Genomic DNA, 19267 nt, shown 5'->3' with positions numbered 1-19267 from the left:
CTGAAATCCTATTGCCAATCCTGACAGTCTGGGGCCTGCCAGTCAGAAAGTCCAGAAGCCAGTCATAGAGGGTGGGGTGCAGACCCAGTGTGGACAGTTTGTGGGGGACAACTGTGCTGAAGGTGGCGCTGTAGTCAATGAAGAGTATCCTGACGTAAGAGTCTCCATTTTCCAGGTGAGAAAGGGAATAGTGGAGGGCAGCCGTGTTAGTGTCTGAGAGGGCCCTGTTGGGCTGGTAGGCATACTGCAGTGGGTCCATGGTATCCGGTATACTGCTCTGAATGCAGGCTAGCACCACTCCCTCAAAACACTTCATAATGAATGGGGTGAGTGCCACTGGCCGCTGTGATGGCATTCCTCAATCTGTACTTCGCAGCATACGGCGTACCTGACTGTTTATCCAGGGCATCTGGTTGTGGAACCTCCTGACTTGTATGGTGGGCACAATGTTGTCAATACAGGTACTAATGTACCCAGTCACATACTCAGCATTATCCTGTATGCTGAAAGAAAAGTCCTCCAAGGTGGCTGCAGCTTTAAACACATCCCAGTCTGTTTGGGCGATACAGTCCTGCAGGGTTCCTTCAGTCTCTGGGGTCCAGAGTTTAATTTGTTTGGTGACAGGGTTTGTTTGTTTCAATCTTTGTCTGTAAGCTGGATACAGGAACAAAGAAATGTGGTCTGAGCATTCAAGGTGGGGGTGGGGTGCAGCCCTGTATGCACCACGTGTGTTACTGTAAACATGATCCAGAGTTGAAAAAATACTGTTCTTAAGTTAAAATGAATAAAATGTCCCTCTACATCAGTTGCACAACCACCTTCACTGCCCTTCTCTGTTCACAAACACATTCACTTTGCTCTTCCTTATAAATGCTGCCACAATTTGAAAAGATTATTGTCCCCCTGTCATTATTATATGACAATTTCAACTATTGGTGTAAAGGAGGCGGTTCACTTTGGTATTTGCACTACTACCACAGAACACCGATTAGAATGTATCAGCCAAGAAACTCTTATGCACACTATTTACAAACGAGCACAAGCACGTTAATAAGGGGAGACAAACACACGTTTTGAATGAGTTATTATCTTTTGCTCACAAGAGAAAAATGCATAGTTAAATGGCAGTCATTATTCCCATGCCCAAACTGTGGCAAGACAGTTTTGAAAGTATCACATACAGTTAAAATGACTATGAACACATCTGCCTGTCTTACAGTCTTTGACCAACAGGGGGGTTTGTGTACGCATGAAGCCTCGAGAAATGAACCCTTTTGTGAACCAATTGGCTGGAAGGTTTCAAGGCTTCATGAAGCTTCATCTCACCATCACTAACATAAGAGTTTCAGGAATAATGCAAACAGGCAGGGTGTGGTGAGTGGAATGAACCACCATCTAACTGAGGCAAGTGAGCAGACTATTCAGGCTAGGGAACAGGAGATAACGAGCAACAGGTGAAAGCAATGAGTGACAACCAGGAACCGGAGTGAAACTGAGGCAGGTGAAATGGCACAAACAGGAAACATTACCAAAATAAAAGTACATAACAGGAAGTAAGTCCTAAACCATAACATTCCACTGTTTCTGTGATGCAATTCAGCTCATTTAAGCTATTTTAGAATTTCAGCTCCCAACTTCAGCTTTTCTTTTGATCTTCCATAATTATCCAGCATTGCATTTGAGCTTTCAGCTGTGTCATCAATGGATTTCAGCCACTTCAGCATTTCTAGGGCAATTCTTCAGCAAACAGCATTCACACGCATTTTCTTCAGGAAATGCCCTTTCTCGTTCATTTCTATTGCTTGTTCATTACTAATTTCACTGTTTATCCATGACTTGTGGCTTTTCCTTTACAGTTTTTCTCTTATGTTTAATTATTTCAAGTATTTATCCAAGATTTTTAGCTATTGATTTAAACTATCAGTTTCAACTGCTTATTCATTTTAACCTTTTATACATTTTTACCTTTAACCACTTGTACATTTCTTTGAACATCACACCATCTTTTCAGAAAGTATTCTGAGCTTGTCACTTCAATTTTAAATGGACAAAACTGCCATTTTGCACATCCATCTACACTCAGTCCGTAACTATAATGACAATGTGAAAACATGTTCAGAAATGTTTGGAAATTTAATAAAGGTCCAAAACTGAAACCTTTGATTGGACAATCATTTTTAAAAATTCTTTCCATACATGGAAGTTGGGTACTGACCCATTCTTTACAGACACAACAGAGGATGTTACAAAAATACTAAGTACATATTCATAGCTCACAATATGCTTTGTGATGCAACTCATCGCAGAACAGAGAAAGCATGATCTAATGCTTCATAGGTACCTGAAATGTCATGACAGCTTACAACCAATCTTTAAAGTTATATCCTTTCCCTTTAAACCAAATCTACTTCACACTTGCCTGAATCCCTGCAAGGGCTGGCTCACAGGCAGACAGACTGGTGGAGAGGCTCTGTTTTATTCAGAATGGAGGTTAAAATAAAGGGGAAGCCAGGCCAGTCATTTGTTAGAGGGGGAGCATTAGTTTTTTAGTGAGAGTGATCTCAGTCCAACTACAGGAAGTCTCAGGCTGTGAATTTCTGTGCATGTGGGGGCGAGTTCTGGCACTAGCTGTGCCACCTTGGCCGGTCTCTGCCCCTATACTGACCACACCTACAGCATAGTGTCCCTCTGATAAGCGACTGAGTTTGACAATGTAGAAGCATAGTTGGAACATGTACACATGATTCATTCATTCCAATCCAAACTGAAACTGACTTATCTTCAGGATTTGGCATCACTTGAAAATATAAGGGCTATAAATGAGATTGAGACAAACACAAAACATGAGTCACACAATGGAGCTGCTAAATGAGCCTTGGGGAAACATGAAACAAAAGTGAAGCACAGTTTGAGATCAGGTGTAGTGGAGGTGCACAGGACATGCCCAAATCAATCAAATGCAGAATCAGAGAATATAATTGTAATGTAATTACTTTTGTCAATGCAGCATTGACATTCTCAAATATCTGGTGTGCTCATTTTATTTTTCCATTGTCTTTGCTTTTCTCAGGACACAATTAAGCACTTTATATATATAAAGATGTTTTCAAATCATCTGTATTATCAGACTGTTTTATTTTCGGGGGGTGTAATATAGATTGTACACACATACACACAGTAACTCAAATAAAATCACTGTTTGCAATTACCCAGACAGTCTTGATAAGACCAATAGTGAAAGATTTTTTTTTAACCATTGAAAAGACAGATAATGTTACAATATGTCATAAAGCTTTTACATATTAGACCCTTGCACATGGTCACATTTCCTGCCTGTAACCCATGCAGGGGACTGTTATAAAAGGTCTCCAATAAAATAGACATCATTGACTCACACTGTGTTCATCAATCATTTACCCACTCACATGGAACTGGCATAAGTGGACAGGCAAAACAACATGCTAGAAAAGGAGAAGTGTTGAGCGCAGAGAGGCTATAAGTGGTGAGTCTGATCAATAGCACAAAGCAGCAGCCGTGAGCACTGAGCTGAGAAATTCGATTTGTCACAGGTTGACTCAGCAGCTCTCCCAGACTAAAGTAGGATTGTGTTATGGAGTAGCGTGCCTCCTCTTATTCTTTGAAAAGACTGACAAGTTGAAAAAAGAAATAATACAGCCATAATCCAGCCAGTAACCCCTCCCCTCTTCATCCTTCCTGTACTGTCCCTTAAGTAACTGTGACACAGCAAACAATTAAGCCTGTCATTATACACTTTCATTGGCATTATCCAGGCTGTCCAGCAATCATAAAATGTGTGCAGGAGAGAGGGAGAGAGGGAGGGATGACTGTTAGCCACAGTGGACTACAGTGTACTCCACAAAATAAAGAAGTAAGTAAATAAAATTAAATACCCAAAGTGAAGATGGTTCTTCATTTACTTTTTGTTTTTCTGACAAAACTAGCAATAGGGCCTATTCAGCTAGCCCTACCACTCTGGCTCCACCTCCAGCAGAAGGGTATGAAGTGTGGGGGTCAAAGGTTACAGTAGGTTGTATAATGGCTTTGTAGAAGGATGGCTGTGTTATCTTCTCTTCATTTACTGAAGGTCTAAAGGTTGAAAAGGCTGGTTTTACAGCACTTTTTTCAGGACAGTCTAACCAAGACACAGAGATAAGTTTGTTAATAACTGCACTCACTGACAGACTTTGGATTTTCTGTGCTGCTGTGCTTCCTAGCTTATTCATTAATAACTTTAATTTCCAATATACTGATGCTGAATGACAAATAAACTAAAATACATTGTGAATACAAGTACTTGACAACTGAAAACTGTTTGCTCTGGGCAGTCTGTCAGGGTTTTTCTCTTGGAGCAGATAAAGACAGAGCAGGCAGCTCGATGTTACATAACAAACTGGTGCAACCAGTGTGGTTGCATTTTTTATTTCAAACAAAGAGATAAATTCCAGGAAAAGGCAGGAGACCTTTATTCTAAATAAGAAAGTTACCAATCTGGCAGTGACATTTCTGTCAACAGTCCTTCAACACCAGACCCACTACAGAGAGCAGCTCTTATTCATATGTTCACATGGGCATCAGATGATTAAAAATGGCTGTCTGGTTCTCTTGTTTGCAGCTGAAACATCCTGAGGGGCAAAGCTTCCTTCTAGTGCGTCATCCTCTACCTCAAGTGATGTGTCATTTCTACACTTGATTCTGGCTAATGGCACAACACTCACTGCAGGACCTGTGGGCAGCCCTTATGCCGACTTTGAGCCACATCGTTATGCATTCTGAGCTTATGATAACTTGAGCCCTGAGCTGACAACATAAACAGACATAGGGGAGTCTCATGGAGGCAGTGTTGATCGAATATGTCAAAAATAAAAAGATTTCACATTGGGCCAGTCTGAGCTGGTCTATTAAGCATGTGAGCTTAGAGTAGCCATAAAGTGTTCCCAATACGAAACAAACACCCACTGACAAATCCAGTCTGGCTGCTATCAAAGTGACAATCGAAGTTGCTTTCTTTCTTGTCAGCCCCTTTATTTTTGGAAACACTGAACTTGCTGAACTCAAGCTGTCTCTGTGTTTGTTATAAAATCTTTTCATCACTAAGTGCTTCCTTCACCCTCTCTGCAACACACACTGCATCCATTCAATTACAAATGCTACCTGCAGCCACCGTTGCATTTACATCATGTCTTTTTTTATTGTCAATTCACTATATGGGCAGGACATACAGAAAAACCGAAATACTGTTTCTCTCTCACCTAATGTTGAATGCCCATACCATTTAAGAAACTAAAATAGAATAAAAGTAAAATAAACACAAAATAAATAGAATATAAAAATTGAATCAAAGTAATAAGGATAAACTAAATTATACAATCAAATAGGCTATGAAGAAAGAAACTCAAAGCCATGTGCAAACAGTAACAGTAGTGCAAATAAGAAGATTGTCAGGTGGTCAACAGCACCAGGGGCATTGGTCATAAGATGCATAATAGCTTATGAAATGTACATGACAGCAGCACAAATGACCAACAGCAGCAGATATGTAAAAAAAAAAAAAAAAAAAAAAAAGTCAGCAGCAGAGTTACATATAATATGACAAAAAGGGGGAATGTGCTGACTTTGTGTAAAAAGCAGGGGTAAATCTTTTTATGTTCTGTGGCGGATTATGGTCCAGGAGCAGAGGAAGCACAGGAGACATGCCACTGACAGGCAGGAGAACACACAGAAGCATCTTGGAAAAAGAGAGCTTAGCAGCAGAGCTTCGGGATCTCGGGTTCATGGTCAATAGCAAATAGCCAGGAATATCATGATGGCGTGGCAACCGAATTGGATACAGAACAGTATGAACCGGCGTTAAACTGAGGAAAGGGAGACGTATATGTACATGAACAACCAAGACAGATTAACGAGGGACAGGCGAGAACAATGAGTGGTGCTTATTGACCGGGGTGAAGCTGGAGCAGATGAGGTGAGATGAAACAGAAAAAGGCCAAAATAAAAGCACGAGATCGGCAAAAAACGAGAGCGACCATAACACACTCCTGTTATAAAAGCTTTAAGTAATTTACAGTGCTGAAAAATATAACTTTTTTCCCCATTTATCTGCAGAAATACTAATAGTAATACAGTAACATGGGTTTCAGAAAATCTCTTTGCTAATGAGTTACAGAGAAAAGAGATACTTTATGACCTATGGATACTTCGAAACCCAACATCTACACTAACATCGAAGCAACTAGTTGCTCAGTGCTATAACATCGGCAAGAAGCACCTGCTATCACATATAGCTTCATAGAGTTCTTCACCCCTTCACTTTTTACACACTTTATCCTGTTATACATTTCATTTGGAACAGATTTTGCCCATGGATCAACACTCACTAAGCCATGATAAAGTTAAATGCGTTTTTAGAATTTATTAACTTTAATATAAACCACAAATTGAAATCGCTACTTATGTATTCATCCCTTCACTTTGTAGAAGCCCCTTTTGCAGCAGTTGCGGCTTCCAGGCTTCTTCGGTAAGTCTCTACAAGCTCTGCACACCTGAATTTGGGCAGTTTATCCTGTTCTTCCTGACAGATCCTCTCAAGCTCCATCAGACTGGGCTTTAGCTTGGCCGCTCAGGGACAGTTACACACTTCTCCTGCAGCCACTCTGGCATTGTCTTGGCTGTCTGCTTCAGGTCACTGCTGTGCTGAAAGGTGAAGTGCCGCCCCCAGTCTCAGGTGCGCACTGTGCAGCAGGTATACTTCAAAGACCTCTCTGTGTTCAGTTGCATTCATTCTTCGCTCAGTTCTGACTAGTCTGTCTGTCCCTGATGCTAAGGTGGTCGCCCTTCCAGTAGCTTCTCCATCTCTGAAGAGGATTCTGAAGCTCTGTTAGAGCAATTGTTGGGTTCCTGGTCACCTCCCTGACCAAGGCCCTCTTGCCCTGTTGCACAGTTTGGCAGGATGGCCGACTTTAGAAAGAGTCCTGGTGGCACCCAAGTAGCTTAGGAAAATTACAATATAAAGAAGAATCAGGACAAAGACAAAAATAGAGATATATAAACACAAAGTGAGGTAGAGAGCGTGACACAAAGACTAAAGCTGTCTGCCCTGACCCACTTTGAATTCTTTCTGCAGTGAAATTTATTAATTGTGAAACAGCAGCACAGACTGTCCAGACATATCACCTAGAGGAAGCTTAAGATTTGCAGACAGAGAGACACTGATGTCACTCCAGCTTATATACAGTGGGTATAGAAAAGAATCACCCCCCCTTAAATTAATCACATTTTGTTGCTTTGCAGCCTGAAATGAAGACATACACAATTTTTTTTATCCAGCTGTATTTAATCAGTGCAACTTATAACATCCAAGTGAAAGAGAAAACACCAACATGTCAGAAAAATTTTTAAAAAATTCAAAAACAGAATCACTGAGTTGTGTCAGTATTTTGTTGGACCACCTTTTGCTTTAATTACAGCCTTTAGCCTGTTGGGATATGTCTCCAACTTTGCATATCTAGACTTTGCCACATTTGCCCATTCTTCCTTGCAGAACTGCTCAAGTTTTGTTAAATTTGATGGTGACCATTTGTAGACTGCAGTCTTCAAGTCATTCCACAGATTTTCAATGGGGTTTAAGTCTGGGCTGTGACTAGGCCATGCAAACCACTGTGTGGTCGTTTTTTGTTGTGTGCTTTGGGTCATTGTCATGTTGGATGGTTAAACCTTCTTCCCATTAACAACAGAGGGCAGCCAATTTTCCTCTAGAATTTGAAGGTATTTTGCCCCGTTCATTTTTCCTTCTATCCTGACAAGTGCTCCAGTCCCTGCTGCAGAGAAACACCCCCATAAACAGGATATTACCACCTTCATACTTTACTGTAGGAATGGTGTTATTTGGATGGTGAGCTGTATTGGACTTCCGCCAGACATATGGTTAATTCCATTTTAGTCTCATCTGACCACAACACCTTTTTCCATGTGGCCTCAGAATGACCAAGGTGTGTTTTGGCAAAGCTTAGTCATGACTGCATGTGGCCTTTCTTGAGGAGTGTTTTTCTTCTTGCATCCCTCCCATACAAACCACATTTGTGGAAAATTTGTGATATTGTTGTCACAAACAAGCCACACTTGTTTTTGTCATAAATTCCTGCACTTGCTTCAGAGTTGCTGTAGGCCTCTTGGAAGCCTCTCTGACCAGTTTCCTCCTGGCTCTTTCATTCAGTTTGAAGCGACGTCCTGATCCAGGGAGGGTCTGTGTTGTACCAAATACCTTCCACTTCTTAATAAGACACTTCATTGTGCTTCTCGTCATTGATAAAGCCTATGAAACTTTTTTGTATCCATCTCCTGAATTGTGCCTGTCCACAACTTTATCCCGGAGATCTTTTGACAATGCCTTGCCACCCATAGTTGATTGTTTGCTTTAGTTGCACTACCAGGCACTGAAATGCTCCAGGAAAGCTCTCTTCATGCTGAGCTAATCAAAATGACCACAGCTGATCATAGTTGAAATTCAAATGGCAGGCAGGCCGTGTGTAGCTGGGGACAAGGCAGGCAGGCAGCCCCACAAGGTGAGTGGAAGACTGGGGAGTGTTTTGCCAAATTTAACGGATCTAAAACTGCAGCAACCAAAGTTTCGAACTCTGACAGATGTCTCTATTTTGAGTGACCTCAGAGCACCCAGGAAATGTCCATTTCACTTTACCAGGTTTAAATGGACTTAAAATACAAACAGATTTATTTATTATCTAGAAGGTAATTTTGTTCTGCATTAAGCCCGGGTTAAAACAAACATGACTACTTGCTGTTTAAAACACTGTATCATTCAGCATCCTGTCCTGTACACACACTTTAGAGATACAACTTCATTGACCAGTGAGAGAACACAAGCTAAAGTTGTGGCAGTTTCTTCTGGCCTTGATAAGCTCTCATTTTTGATGAATTATTTAAAATAAGTGTGAAGAATCAGGTTGGGATTCTTCTTTCACAAACAGTGACACAATCTCTACTTTCTAGAGCAACAGCAGCCCTGAGCTGCAGATAATAAAAAAAAACATATAAATGCAACTTATGCTTAGCTTATATAGGTGTATGCTAAATTGAAACTCATATTAGCAGCCAGGTTATGAAAACATAGTTGTGGTTTTCACCAACAGGAGTTCATAACTGTGTATTTACTACTGCATCACACCGTGGTAGGCAAGCAGATGTCACAAACCTACACATATGGGCTATGTGGGGCACAGTGCCTCAGAGGTCTAAGTAGAAAACAAACAAACAAGCAAACAAAAAAACTACTTAAACACTATCTCTGTGTCCTCTTCTTTTTGAGTCAGATGGGAGCTCAGATTTAGAATCCTTCTATGGCAGTGATCCCGCAAACAGCATACATACAATGCCTCAGATGCTCCTTCTGTTTAATGATGCCCCTCCTCTCCAGTCAATTCAGATGCTGCTGTGCTCAGCTGTAATGAAAATGTGCATACATATGGCTCCCAGTGGAGGGCACTGTCCTAGTTCAAAGGACATGTTAAAACTTTTTGTAACCGCCAAGAAAATGCTGTGTGCACACTAGTGGAGAGATTTTTCTTCCAGCAAAGTAAAAGCTTCATAACCCAGTTTGGAGGATTTCACTAGAGTTCATGAGAAGCTGTGTCACTGCTACTGGGATGCAGCCCTGTCCTGCCTGCGTCTCCATTCCTACACAGAGTCCATGGTGACCACACGTCTCCCTCCAGCTTGCTGCTCCCCCACTGCCTACTACACAGTCTCACAAACAACAAAACAGTCCTGCTGCCAGAGCTCTCTTCTCCACTCTGTGTGCTTTCTTTACACAGAACAACAGAAACCATAACACCTAAATTATCCTTGTTGTATCTGGTCTAGCAGGAGTAAGAATATTGCTGTAGGGAAGGCAGACCATCAAAGCTTTATTTCCCCAAAGAAAGAAATAAACACCAAAAGGGAAGTCAAGAACAAGTGCTTAGTGATGGACATGCTGCATCTCTCATAGCAGCAGGTCAGGTGTGGAACAACTATAGCAAGAAGCAAGTTTACATAGCAGAGCGAGTACATCCATCCATCAATTATCTATACCGCTTATCCTAATGAGGGTCGTGGGGGTGCTGGAGCCAATCCCAGGTGACATTGGGTGAGAGGTGGGGTGCACCCTGGACAGGCCGAGAGTGAGTACAATACTGGCTTTGTCCCTCAACTCACACAGACATCTCTTTAAGGTTCATGTGCAAGTGATGAAATCTGTCACAGAACAGAAGCACTTGAACCCTCTTGCTCTATACATCCTAATATCTTTCAGAGGTTTAGCGAAATATTTAAATAAATATAAGCTTGGTTTCATCTACTGTAACCGATAATAAGGAACGAAGGAGGACTGCTCTGACTGCCAGCTCTTTAATGCTGATTGATGTTGGTATTATGGAAAAGTACTATGAAGATTTTAAATGTTGTGACCTAGTTTTTTTTGTCTTGCACAAGGGGCAGAAACAGCTTCTGCTGTTAACTATTGACAGGAGGGACCATGTGATCAGAGTATGAATGGAGGGAGGTTACTATTACCTACTGTGCAATTCACACTCACTGTGTGTGTTACCAAGGTGGGGAAAATGGAATCATGTCAAAAACAAGACCTAACTGAAATATGGATTAAATTCTTTGTTTTACACCACTAGAGAGGGAAAATTTTTTATTTGTCACCCATACTTTCACAATGCCATCTTGAGCAGAGTTCCTGTGGCTAAAGTTGATCCCATTTGTTTGACAGGTTTTTCCAAGTAGAATAACAGCCACATTACTGTACAGAGTTGAAACCATTATCCATCCATCCATCCATTATCTATACCGCATATTCCTGAATAGGGTCGTGGAGGCCTGGGGCCAATCCCAGCTGACATTGGGCAAGAGGTGGGGTACACCCTGGACAGGTTGCCAGTCTGTCACAGATGTGTATCGCTGGCATGTAGACAAACAACCACACACACTCATACTCACTCCTACAAGCAATTTAGAGTCACCAATCAACATAGGCTGCATGTCTTTGGACTGTGGGAGGAAGCTGGTGTACCCTGAGAGAACCGACGCAGGTACAGGGCCTAAACCTGGAACCTTCTTGCTGTGAGGTGACAGCGCTAAACACCGTGCCACTGTGCCGCCCTGAAACCATTATGCATTTAAACAATATCTAAAACTACTGAGGGGTGACTGTGGTTCAGTGGGTAGAGCAGTCATCTCCCAACTGGAGGGTCAGCGGTTCGAATCTTGGTGCCTGCAGTCCACACGTCGAAGTGTCCTTGGGCAAGACAGTGAAATCCCATGTTACCCTCGGTGGTTAGAGCCATCGGTTGAGTTGGCGCCACAAATGGCTGCCTTGGTTCTGTACCGGAAACAAATTCCTTGTGTGTAACATACTTGATCAAATAAAGGTGATTATTATTAAAATAATCACTAAGTATGTTATTTCTAATTTTAATTTTTCATTTTACATTTCAAGCAACAAGAATTAAAATGCTACACATTTTATGACTTCAGGTTCAGTGTAAGGACTTTTCTTTGTCAATCACTGTGAATACCTTCTGGTTTTTCATAGAACAAAACAACACATTATAAAAGGCATACCTTTGGCTTTGGGAAGTTGTGAAGGGCATTTTATCACAACTATTTGACATTTCATGGACCAAACAATCAAAAAACAAACCAAAAAAAAGATGAATCAATACTGAAAATAATAACTCTTGCAGCACTGGTACTGTATAATGCACTAAGGGGCCATGAGAAAAGGCCGACACAAGATGAGGATCTAATCTAACAGAACCTCCTTTGACAAGGAAATGTTGCAGGTCACCAAGTCTGATGTAACACTGTATCGTGTGGATGGTTCTTTGTTGAGTAATGCAGGTTGGATGGAAAGACATGCTTCTTAACATTAGCTGTGAATCATCTCTTTGGCCAACCACTTTTCCAGCTTGGTTACAATTAGTTGTAAACAGTTACAGTTCATTTCATGTTGCTTTAATAAACTTCATATTTGTTCAGTTAGTTAAAATGGACTCTTGCCTAAAAGAATGAGAACTAGTAGGCAAGTAAATGTTTGAAAAAATAAATAATTTCTATGACTTCTACCATAAAATGTTACAGTGCTGCATTAGCAGCTTAAAGGGTGGCTAAACATACATGTGTAGTGAGCATTTGGCAGCCCGGTGCTGACATGATAAGCAGGGTGCAGTGCCTTATGACTTAAGATTAGTGCAGGGTTAGTGGGGTGGGGCCACTGACTCCTGCCCTAAAAGAGTTGTTTGCCTTCAAGTCATACTCCACCAAAGTATGTGTGCAAGAATGTGTGTGACTGAAGATGAAATGCAGGCTAACAACTGCAGTTAATTTCACCTTCATTATTAATTCATGTTTTAATTACAGTCCTGAATTCACTGGTTCAGTACTGAGCTGACAAATGTGTATGACATTCAAACATAATCACCACTAGCACTAATTACTTTCAGACTCACAATGAGAGCAGCAGTGAAATACTGATTGCAACAATACAATAATAACTGAACAGTGACCGTTAAAATGAGATCAAATAGGTGGTAAAAATAAAATAACAGCATATCAGTGGAACACCCTATAAACTGAGATTACATGGCTTGGGTTGCTGTAAATAGATTTTATAAAATATATTTATGGCTACATGAGTCTGAAATGTAGTGCCCTAGTTTAGTTTTATTAGGCTTGGGAGATAGTGGAGAGGCTGAAACCTGTGATCATAATAGATATTCTTATACACTCCACACAAAGCTTTAATAGGCCCACACTGTCCCACCAGACTGGAGACACCCAGACACTCCTGAAAGACCCATGGACATGCACTGACAACTCTTTGGAAAACATGTTGAGGCAACTTGACTCTACCTGAACAGGTTTATTACTAATACTGGCAGCAGATGATTTAAGGGTTGACAGTGTGTCCTACCACACGGAACACTGCTCTGTAGATAGTAGTCTACTGCAGCTCACCATGATGTCAGTATGGAAGCCCATTCCCGCCAGTTAAATGAGAAATAAAACGCTCTAAGTCGTTATTTCTACTTAGCTAAGTAGAAATTCCGACATATCTAAATCGGAATTCCGACTTAGATATGTCGGAATTCCTACTTACACTTCCCTAAGTCGAAATTTCGACTTAGGGAAGTGTAAGTAGGAATTCCGACATATCTAAGTCGGAATTCCGATTTAGATATGTCGGAATTTCTACTTAGCTAAGTAGAAATTCCGACATATCTAAATCGGAATTCCGACTTAGATATGTCGGAATTCCTACTTACACTTCCCTAAGTCGAAATTTCGACTTAGGGAAGTGTAAGTAGGAATTCCGACATATCTAAGTCGGAATTCCGATTTAGATATGTCGGAATTTCTACTTAGCTAAGTAGAAATAACGACTTAGAGCGTTTTATTTCTCATTTAACTGGCGGGAATGGGCTTCTATATGTCAGACCTCTTTGGAGATGGTCAACCAAAATAAAGTTATGATTTTCAGTAAGAATTAATAACAGAGACTGTCACAGATTAGGGATATGGTGGGATTCGCAGAGTGGTGGTATAGGTGCGTCCTTATTGTCTCATTTACTAGGTGGTATTGTATCCCATCAAATACTACTGTGGAGTACAATTCCAGAGTACAACAATATTCCTATAGCCTAATATTCATATGGGAAATAGGTAACAATCGCCTGTCGTGATTTAGCTATGGATTACATCTCTTATTATGCTGCCACTGTTATTGTGGTCCAACTACAAGCATTCTGTTCATTGTAAAATGTTATCCTCGTACAACCATAAGGTTTAACAAGGTACTTATCTTAAATTATATTGATCACTTCATGTAACATTGTACCTGACTACTAAATTTCAACAAACAGAGCCACAACGACTGCGTTACTTTTTTAAAGGGGTCCAACATGACGCTAAAGGTTTCTAGCTGAAGTTGGAAAGCTAATGTTAGCTAGCGGTTGCCGTTAGTTAGCTAGTTTGTTATTGCCCTAATAATAGAGCTAGCGTCTCCTGCGTGTCGGACAGATTTAATTCAAAGCTGTTAATGACATTCAATTCAATTGCCCACCTCTATTTTGTCGACATTCCTGGCACAGCCGACAACCCTCATGCCTTGCTGGACCAGTGCCCGGGCTACAGCCGCACCAATCCCCACCGAGGCTCCGGTCACCAGGGCCACTCTGCCTGTCCATCGCTCCATCTCCAACGCACTGCCTACACCGGTCACTGCGCACGAAAATGCGGCTCCCGTTACGTATCTCTCTCTCTGTTTGGTTTAAACTATCACAATCGCAGCTATCAGTATTTTGTGCGATGTATTCAAATGGAGTAAGGCAGCAGCCACAGCCTCCTGTCTCAGCGTGTGCAGCATCGAGGACAGCGTCACACAGTGTGTGTTAAGCCAGGGTCCATGCGCTCCACTCGATAAAATATGAAGAACCCGAGTGTTTGGTTTACATTACCTCCCACTTTGTCTTCGAGCCTCGGCGTGCTCTCCGTGTGCATATACCGCCATCTACTGGATAAAAATAAAACATGTCTTCGCATGTTGAACTCAAAAATGATTTTGATTAACTTCTAGTATGTTACAAACTGACACCTACTGTAGGTAGTGCGTTTTAACAGCTGTTGTATATGTTTTTTAAAGAAATCAACCCGTACTGAGATATTCTGTACTAAACTGACACTGCAATACAACCGATATTTTAAAGGATTTCTTCAATTATTAAACTATTTATGCAGCAACTTTCATACAAGTCAAAAGCAATTTAAAGTTCCTTACAAGACTCACAGCATAGTTACATAACACTGCGTAAAGGCCACGCTGTGGAGAGTAAATATGAGTTTTTTTTCCCATTATTGACATACATTTACACTAAACTATGAATAGAATTAAAAATTGCCTGTTATCTGCTGAAAAAAGAAACGACTGAGGGCAAATATGAGACTCTATTCTCCATTTAATTTTTATTCAGTTCGACAAGAAAACCTTTAAGAATTTAGTTTGATTTCTATTGCTTTGCTAGCACTAGACATTTGCCCCCAGATAGTTTCATTTGCAAGAACAAATACAAGCCCCACACTATGCATGTTTGTACTGAGATGTTCATTACAAGTTTAAAATGCTGAGCTAGGCTTTACACCAGCTTGCTAAATTGCTGCAGTATTCAGTGTTTAATTGGTGAAGGCCAAGACAGAGGGGCTCTCTTCTCTGATCAAAATATAAATGAACTCTCATTAGAACATGAAAATAAAAATGTATAATGCATATTAATAAATATTCTTTATTTTGTAAATTTCACACATTGCACTCAACATCACACCCAAATCCTCATTACAAATGGATGTCTATTGCCTGTAAAATGTTTCTATTTAGAATTTCTGTACACATTGAATGGTACAACCTTTACCACTACATTGAAGTGTCACCGAAGAGAAACAAAATGGAAACCAAAATTAACCATAAAAAAACAAACAAAAGACTCATAAAAAGTATCCCACAGCTTGCAAAGCTTGATTACTGATTCCATTGTGTTCTTACCCAACAACCCCACAGAAAACCAAAAACAATTACAGGTGAGAAAGTTGACAAGAAATGAAATGGAAAAGTGTGTTGGTGTACAAGTGCAAAAGAGTGAGAGATGACCGACAGAATGCAAGGATCACATTTACTTTAAAGAAGAAATAACTGAAAAAGTTATCAAATGTATTTCATATTTTTCTCTTTTCTAAATATGTTGCAGCAGTGGTCATGAGTGTTTTTCTCCTGGGGAAGTTGTCATTAGTGCAATTAACTGACACTCGTGGTGGCAAACCACTTTCCACAGACTGGCTTACTCCGCTCAGCGGCACGGCAGTAGTTGGTGAATTTCTCTTTCAGGAGCTCTCGGTACTGGTGGCGGTTGTCATAGAAAGACTGGTTTCTTTCTAAAAATGCCTGGATTTCATCCTGTGTCAGACAATTCTCTTCATCCGAAGCCACCTCTGAATTATCCTGGATTAAGAACACAACAGGTGTACAGAAGGTTACATAAATACCAGAATCAGACAGCACCAAACAAACTGAAAAAGAGCTCTCACCTTTTTTTTTTATAACAGAAACAATAGACTATTATTTGAATGGACATTTTACTTGTGTACCAGTTTCAGGTTCCTGTGTCATTGTAACAGCTCACTGGCAAGGCTTGTGCTACCATAACAAGTTACAGTTACTGCTGGAAGAAAGGTCTATTCTTAAGTCAGTTTAAACATTTCTTACTAACCAGGAGTTCCACAAGACTTATGTTTGTCTCTGGAGGCCTCATGTGAAGGTTGAGGTTTTTTTGATGTACTCTCCATGGTAACCGTAGTGCAATGCTGGCAAACGTATCGCCACATAAGGAGTAAAAGATTTCTTTGGTTCGGCAGATGTGTGATGATGGCAGACTGTGGCCTGTTGTGTTCCCATCTGACATACAACCTTCATCTTTTTGTCCCTATAAAAATGTGCATGTTTTAAATGGTGTACAGTTTGGTAAACTCTGAATAAAACATGGAAATTCTTCAACCTATTCTCTCACCTGATCAGTGCATAAACCCTTGCCCTTCCTTTTCTTCTTTTTACTCTTGCATTGACTGGTTTCCTCAGAGTGTTGTCCACAGTTCACACAGCTGTCTATCCCATCCTCCTCGTCTTCAACACAGTGATGGGTCAAAACATGTGGGTCATCCCCTTAAAAAAGGTAAACACAAACACACTGTGAGACAACAAAACAAGACACTATTCTGTATGTCATAAATCCATGAAATGACTCCTGTTCTGGGTCCTAAGGAATAAAACTAGTCAAGCCTGACCTGCTTCATCATGGTTGCAGATTCCCTCAGAGCAGGCAATGTCAGAGCCTTCATGTGATCCCATCTCACTGCCCTCCATACTTGAAGAGTAGCCGCAGTCGCTGCCATTGTTGTGAGAGGCCAAGTCTGGAGTAATACATGGGGAAAAACACATTTTTTCATGCTTGCTTTTTGCCCTTACAATAATCATGCTAATGCAGTAACCTGGAAATACAGATGTAATGGCTTGTGGTGATGTCAGTGTGCATCTATACCTTGTTTAGTGTTGCCTGGGCAGCTACAGGAGGTCCTTCCATTGGTGGCGATTCCCTCCCCCCCCCCTCCTCATTGTGGCTGCCACAGGCCTTGCAAATGCCCTCCACAGACTCAAGGGAACCCTGCAACACACCAAACAGGCCACACTGAAATATAGGCATATATATCTGCAAAAGAACACAAATGCCTCAAATAATGTGCAAGTGGCGCTTCATGTCACAAACTGTTAGTGCAGGATTACCTCATCCAGATTTTTGTTTTTGTCCTCTGTCTCCTGTTGAGTTGCATCAAAGCCACACTTGTTTTTGCGTCGATTTTTTCGCTTTTGCCTCTTTCTCTCCTGCTTCAGCTCTTTGGCCCTCTCCTCCTCAGACAGCTCCTCGACAAACTGCTCCAGCCGGCTGATCCCCTGCATCTTCTCCACTGCCATCTAGTGGCAAAATAACAGATACATTATCACACATCCATAATGCATTCATTATCTGATAAATCAGCTTGAAATGATACAATACACAAGCTGGCTTACAAGTTGTGTACCTCAAAACTTTTACGTAGCGCATCAATTCCCAAATGGAACAATATCTGCCAGGTCTGCTCCTCTGCTCGTAGTTTCTGCCAGATCCTGTGCAGCCGCTCATAGAGGTGAATACCCAGACAGGTCAAGACTTCCTCTTGCGCAATGTCAATGGTCTTGGCATGTCTCTCTCTGCGTCTTAAAAAAAAAAAACAAAGCAAACAAACAAAATCATCAAATGCAAATGAATCAATGTATAAAGAAAAAGGCAGACTTTTATTTACTCATAGCCTCCTGCAAACTCCGGTTCTGCCCGGCCAAGTAGGTGAGCGATGAAGTCTGTTTCACAGCATACATGGATGTGTCTTTCGTGGGGGCAACAGCATAGTCCCTCATACAAGGCAGCACAGTAACCTTTCTCTTTACTGCAGTCCAAGTCCCCTACCAGGATGTTGTATGCCCTCAGAACCTTGTTCTTACAGTCAGTGCAAAACCTGTCGACAAGAGAGTAAAATATGGCTCATCAATCAATAGACAGAAGAAAAAGTCTTTTGGAAATCAAAGCTATGACAGTGACACATTACCTGTGTTTACGCAGGTAGGTCTCCAGAGTCTCTAGGAGACAGGCACTATCGATGACAACCACCTCATCCCTGCACTCCTGAGACATCTGCTCCCATACATCTATCCAGCTTCCTCTGTAAGCATATGATTGTAAATATATACAGTTATTGGTTATTAAACCTACAATGGTTGAATTTTTGTTTTACACATGCAACAGACCCACAACATTACAGTTAAGTAATGTTTTTGTCTGCCTGGTGAACCCAAGTCTAACACTGACTGAATTGCAAACTTGTAAGGAAAATTCTGAATGTCCAGCATGCCTGACTGAGTCTGTCCGTTCCCAATGTCCATACTCTGGCTTAAAAAAAAAGGCATTGGCTAAAAACCAAGCAATATGTTCTCATTCAATTCTATCATGATGTTATGAGCGCATACAGAAAATTATGCACATATAGAGTATGTAATTAGGTGGGTCTTGGTGCTTTGTTTACAAAAATGTTTTTATCCACAACAGTATGTAATCACCACTCATGAAAAAGTAACAAATGCCTCATATTGGTTTCCGGTAGAATTTTACAATTATCAGCAATAAGACAAAATAACAAACAAGTGGTACAAAATAGATGACTGGCATAAAACAAAGGTTGTCTACCATTGTAATTCTTAAAACCTGCCACTCTCCATTTGCCTATTTCACTATGCTTTGACAACTCAGACACTCCCCAGCATGACCTGCCTGCTAGCAAGCATTACTATTCCACTTCAAATGAAGACATCGAACTTTCAGAAGATCCTGACTGTTGTTTTAACAAAACAAATGGCACAACCGTTTGATGAGGAAAACAAACTAGGCCTGCTACTCACCCCAAAGGTTTAGGTTTATGTGTGTCTAAGGAGTGTAACTGGCACCGCTTGTTCTTTTTACTTTTTGGAATGGCATCGATCATGTTGTTCAACTTTGACCTGTTTATAAAAAAAACAACACCACAAAAACAGTGTTTACCACAGAATAAGAAAGTACTTGTG

At 40.9% G+C, this 19267-nt stretch overlaps 2 protein-coding genes across 2 annotated transcripts in view; both read right to left on the bottom strand.

Annotated features, from left to right (window-relative positions):
- The window catches only part of dhrs11a (dehydrogenase/reductase 11a), a 20267-nt gene extending 5714 nt beyond the window's left edge, over window positions 1–14553 (bottom strand). The window contains exon 1 of the mRNA XM_020600596.1: window positions 14141–14553. Within this exon, the coding sequence (XP_020456252.1) occupies window positions 14141–14272 (132 nt within the window). The 5' untranslated portion in view covers window positions 14273–14553. The remainder of the gene's footprint in view (window positions 1–14140) is intronic.
- A 783-nt stretch (window positions 14554–15336) lies between these two features.
- Window positions 15337–19267, bottom strand: part of ggnbp2 (gametogenetin binding protein 2) — an 8851-nt gene continuing 4920 nt past the window's right edge. The window contains 11 exon segments of the mRNA XM_020600603.1: window positions 15337–16066; window positions 16335–16547; window positions 16632–16783; window positions 16906–17031; window positions 17160–17219; window positions 17222–17282; window positions 17402–17590; window positions 17698–17872; window positions 17959–18168; window positions 18259–18372; window positions 19106–19204. Coding sequence (XP_020456259.1) covers window positions 15863–16066; window positions 16335–16547; window positions 16632–16783; window positions 16906–17031; window positions 17160–17219; window positions 17222–17282; window positions 17402–17590; window positions 17698–17872; window positions 17959–18168; window positions 18259–18372; window positions 19106–19204 — 1603 coding nt within the window. The 3' untranslated portion in view covers window positions 15337–15862.

Source organism: Monopterus albus, unplaced genomic scaffold, assembly GCF_001952655.1.
Source record: "Monopterus albus unplaced genomic scaffold, M_albus_1.0 scaffold47.1, whole genome shotgun sequence".
NCBI classification, from domain to species: domain Eukaryota; kingdom Metazoa; phylum Chordata; class Actinopteri; order Synbranchiformes; family Synbranchidae; genus Monopterus; species Monopterus albus.
The sequence above is the reverse complement of the archived record's forward strand: the minus strand, read 5'-3'. Positions and strand labels throughout refer to the sequence as shown.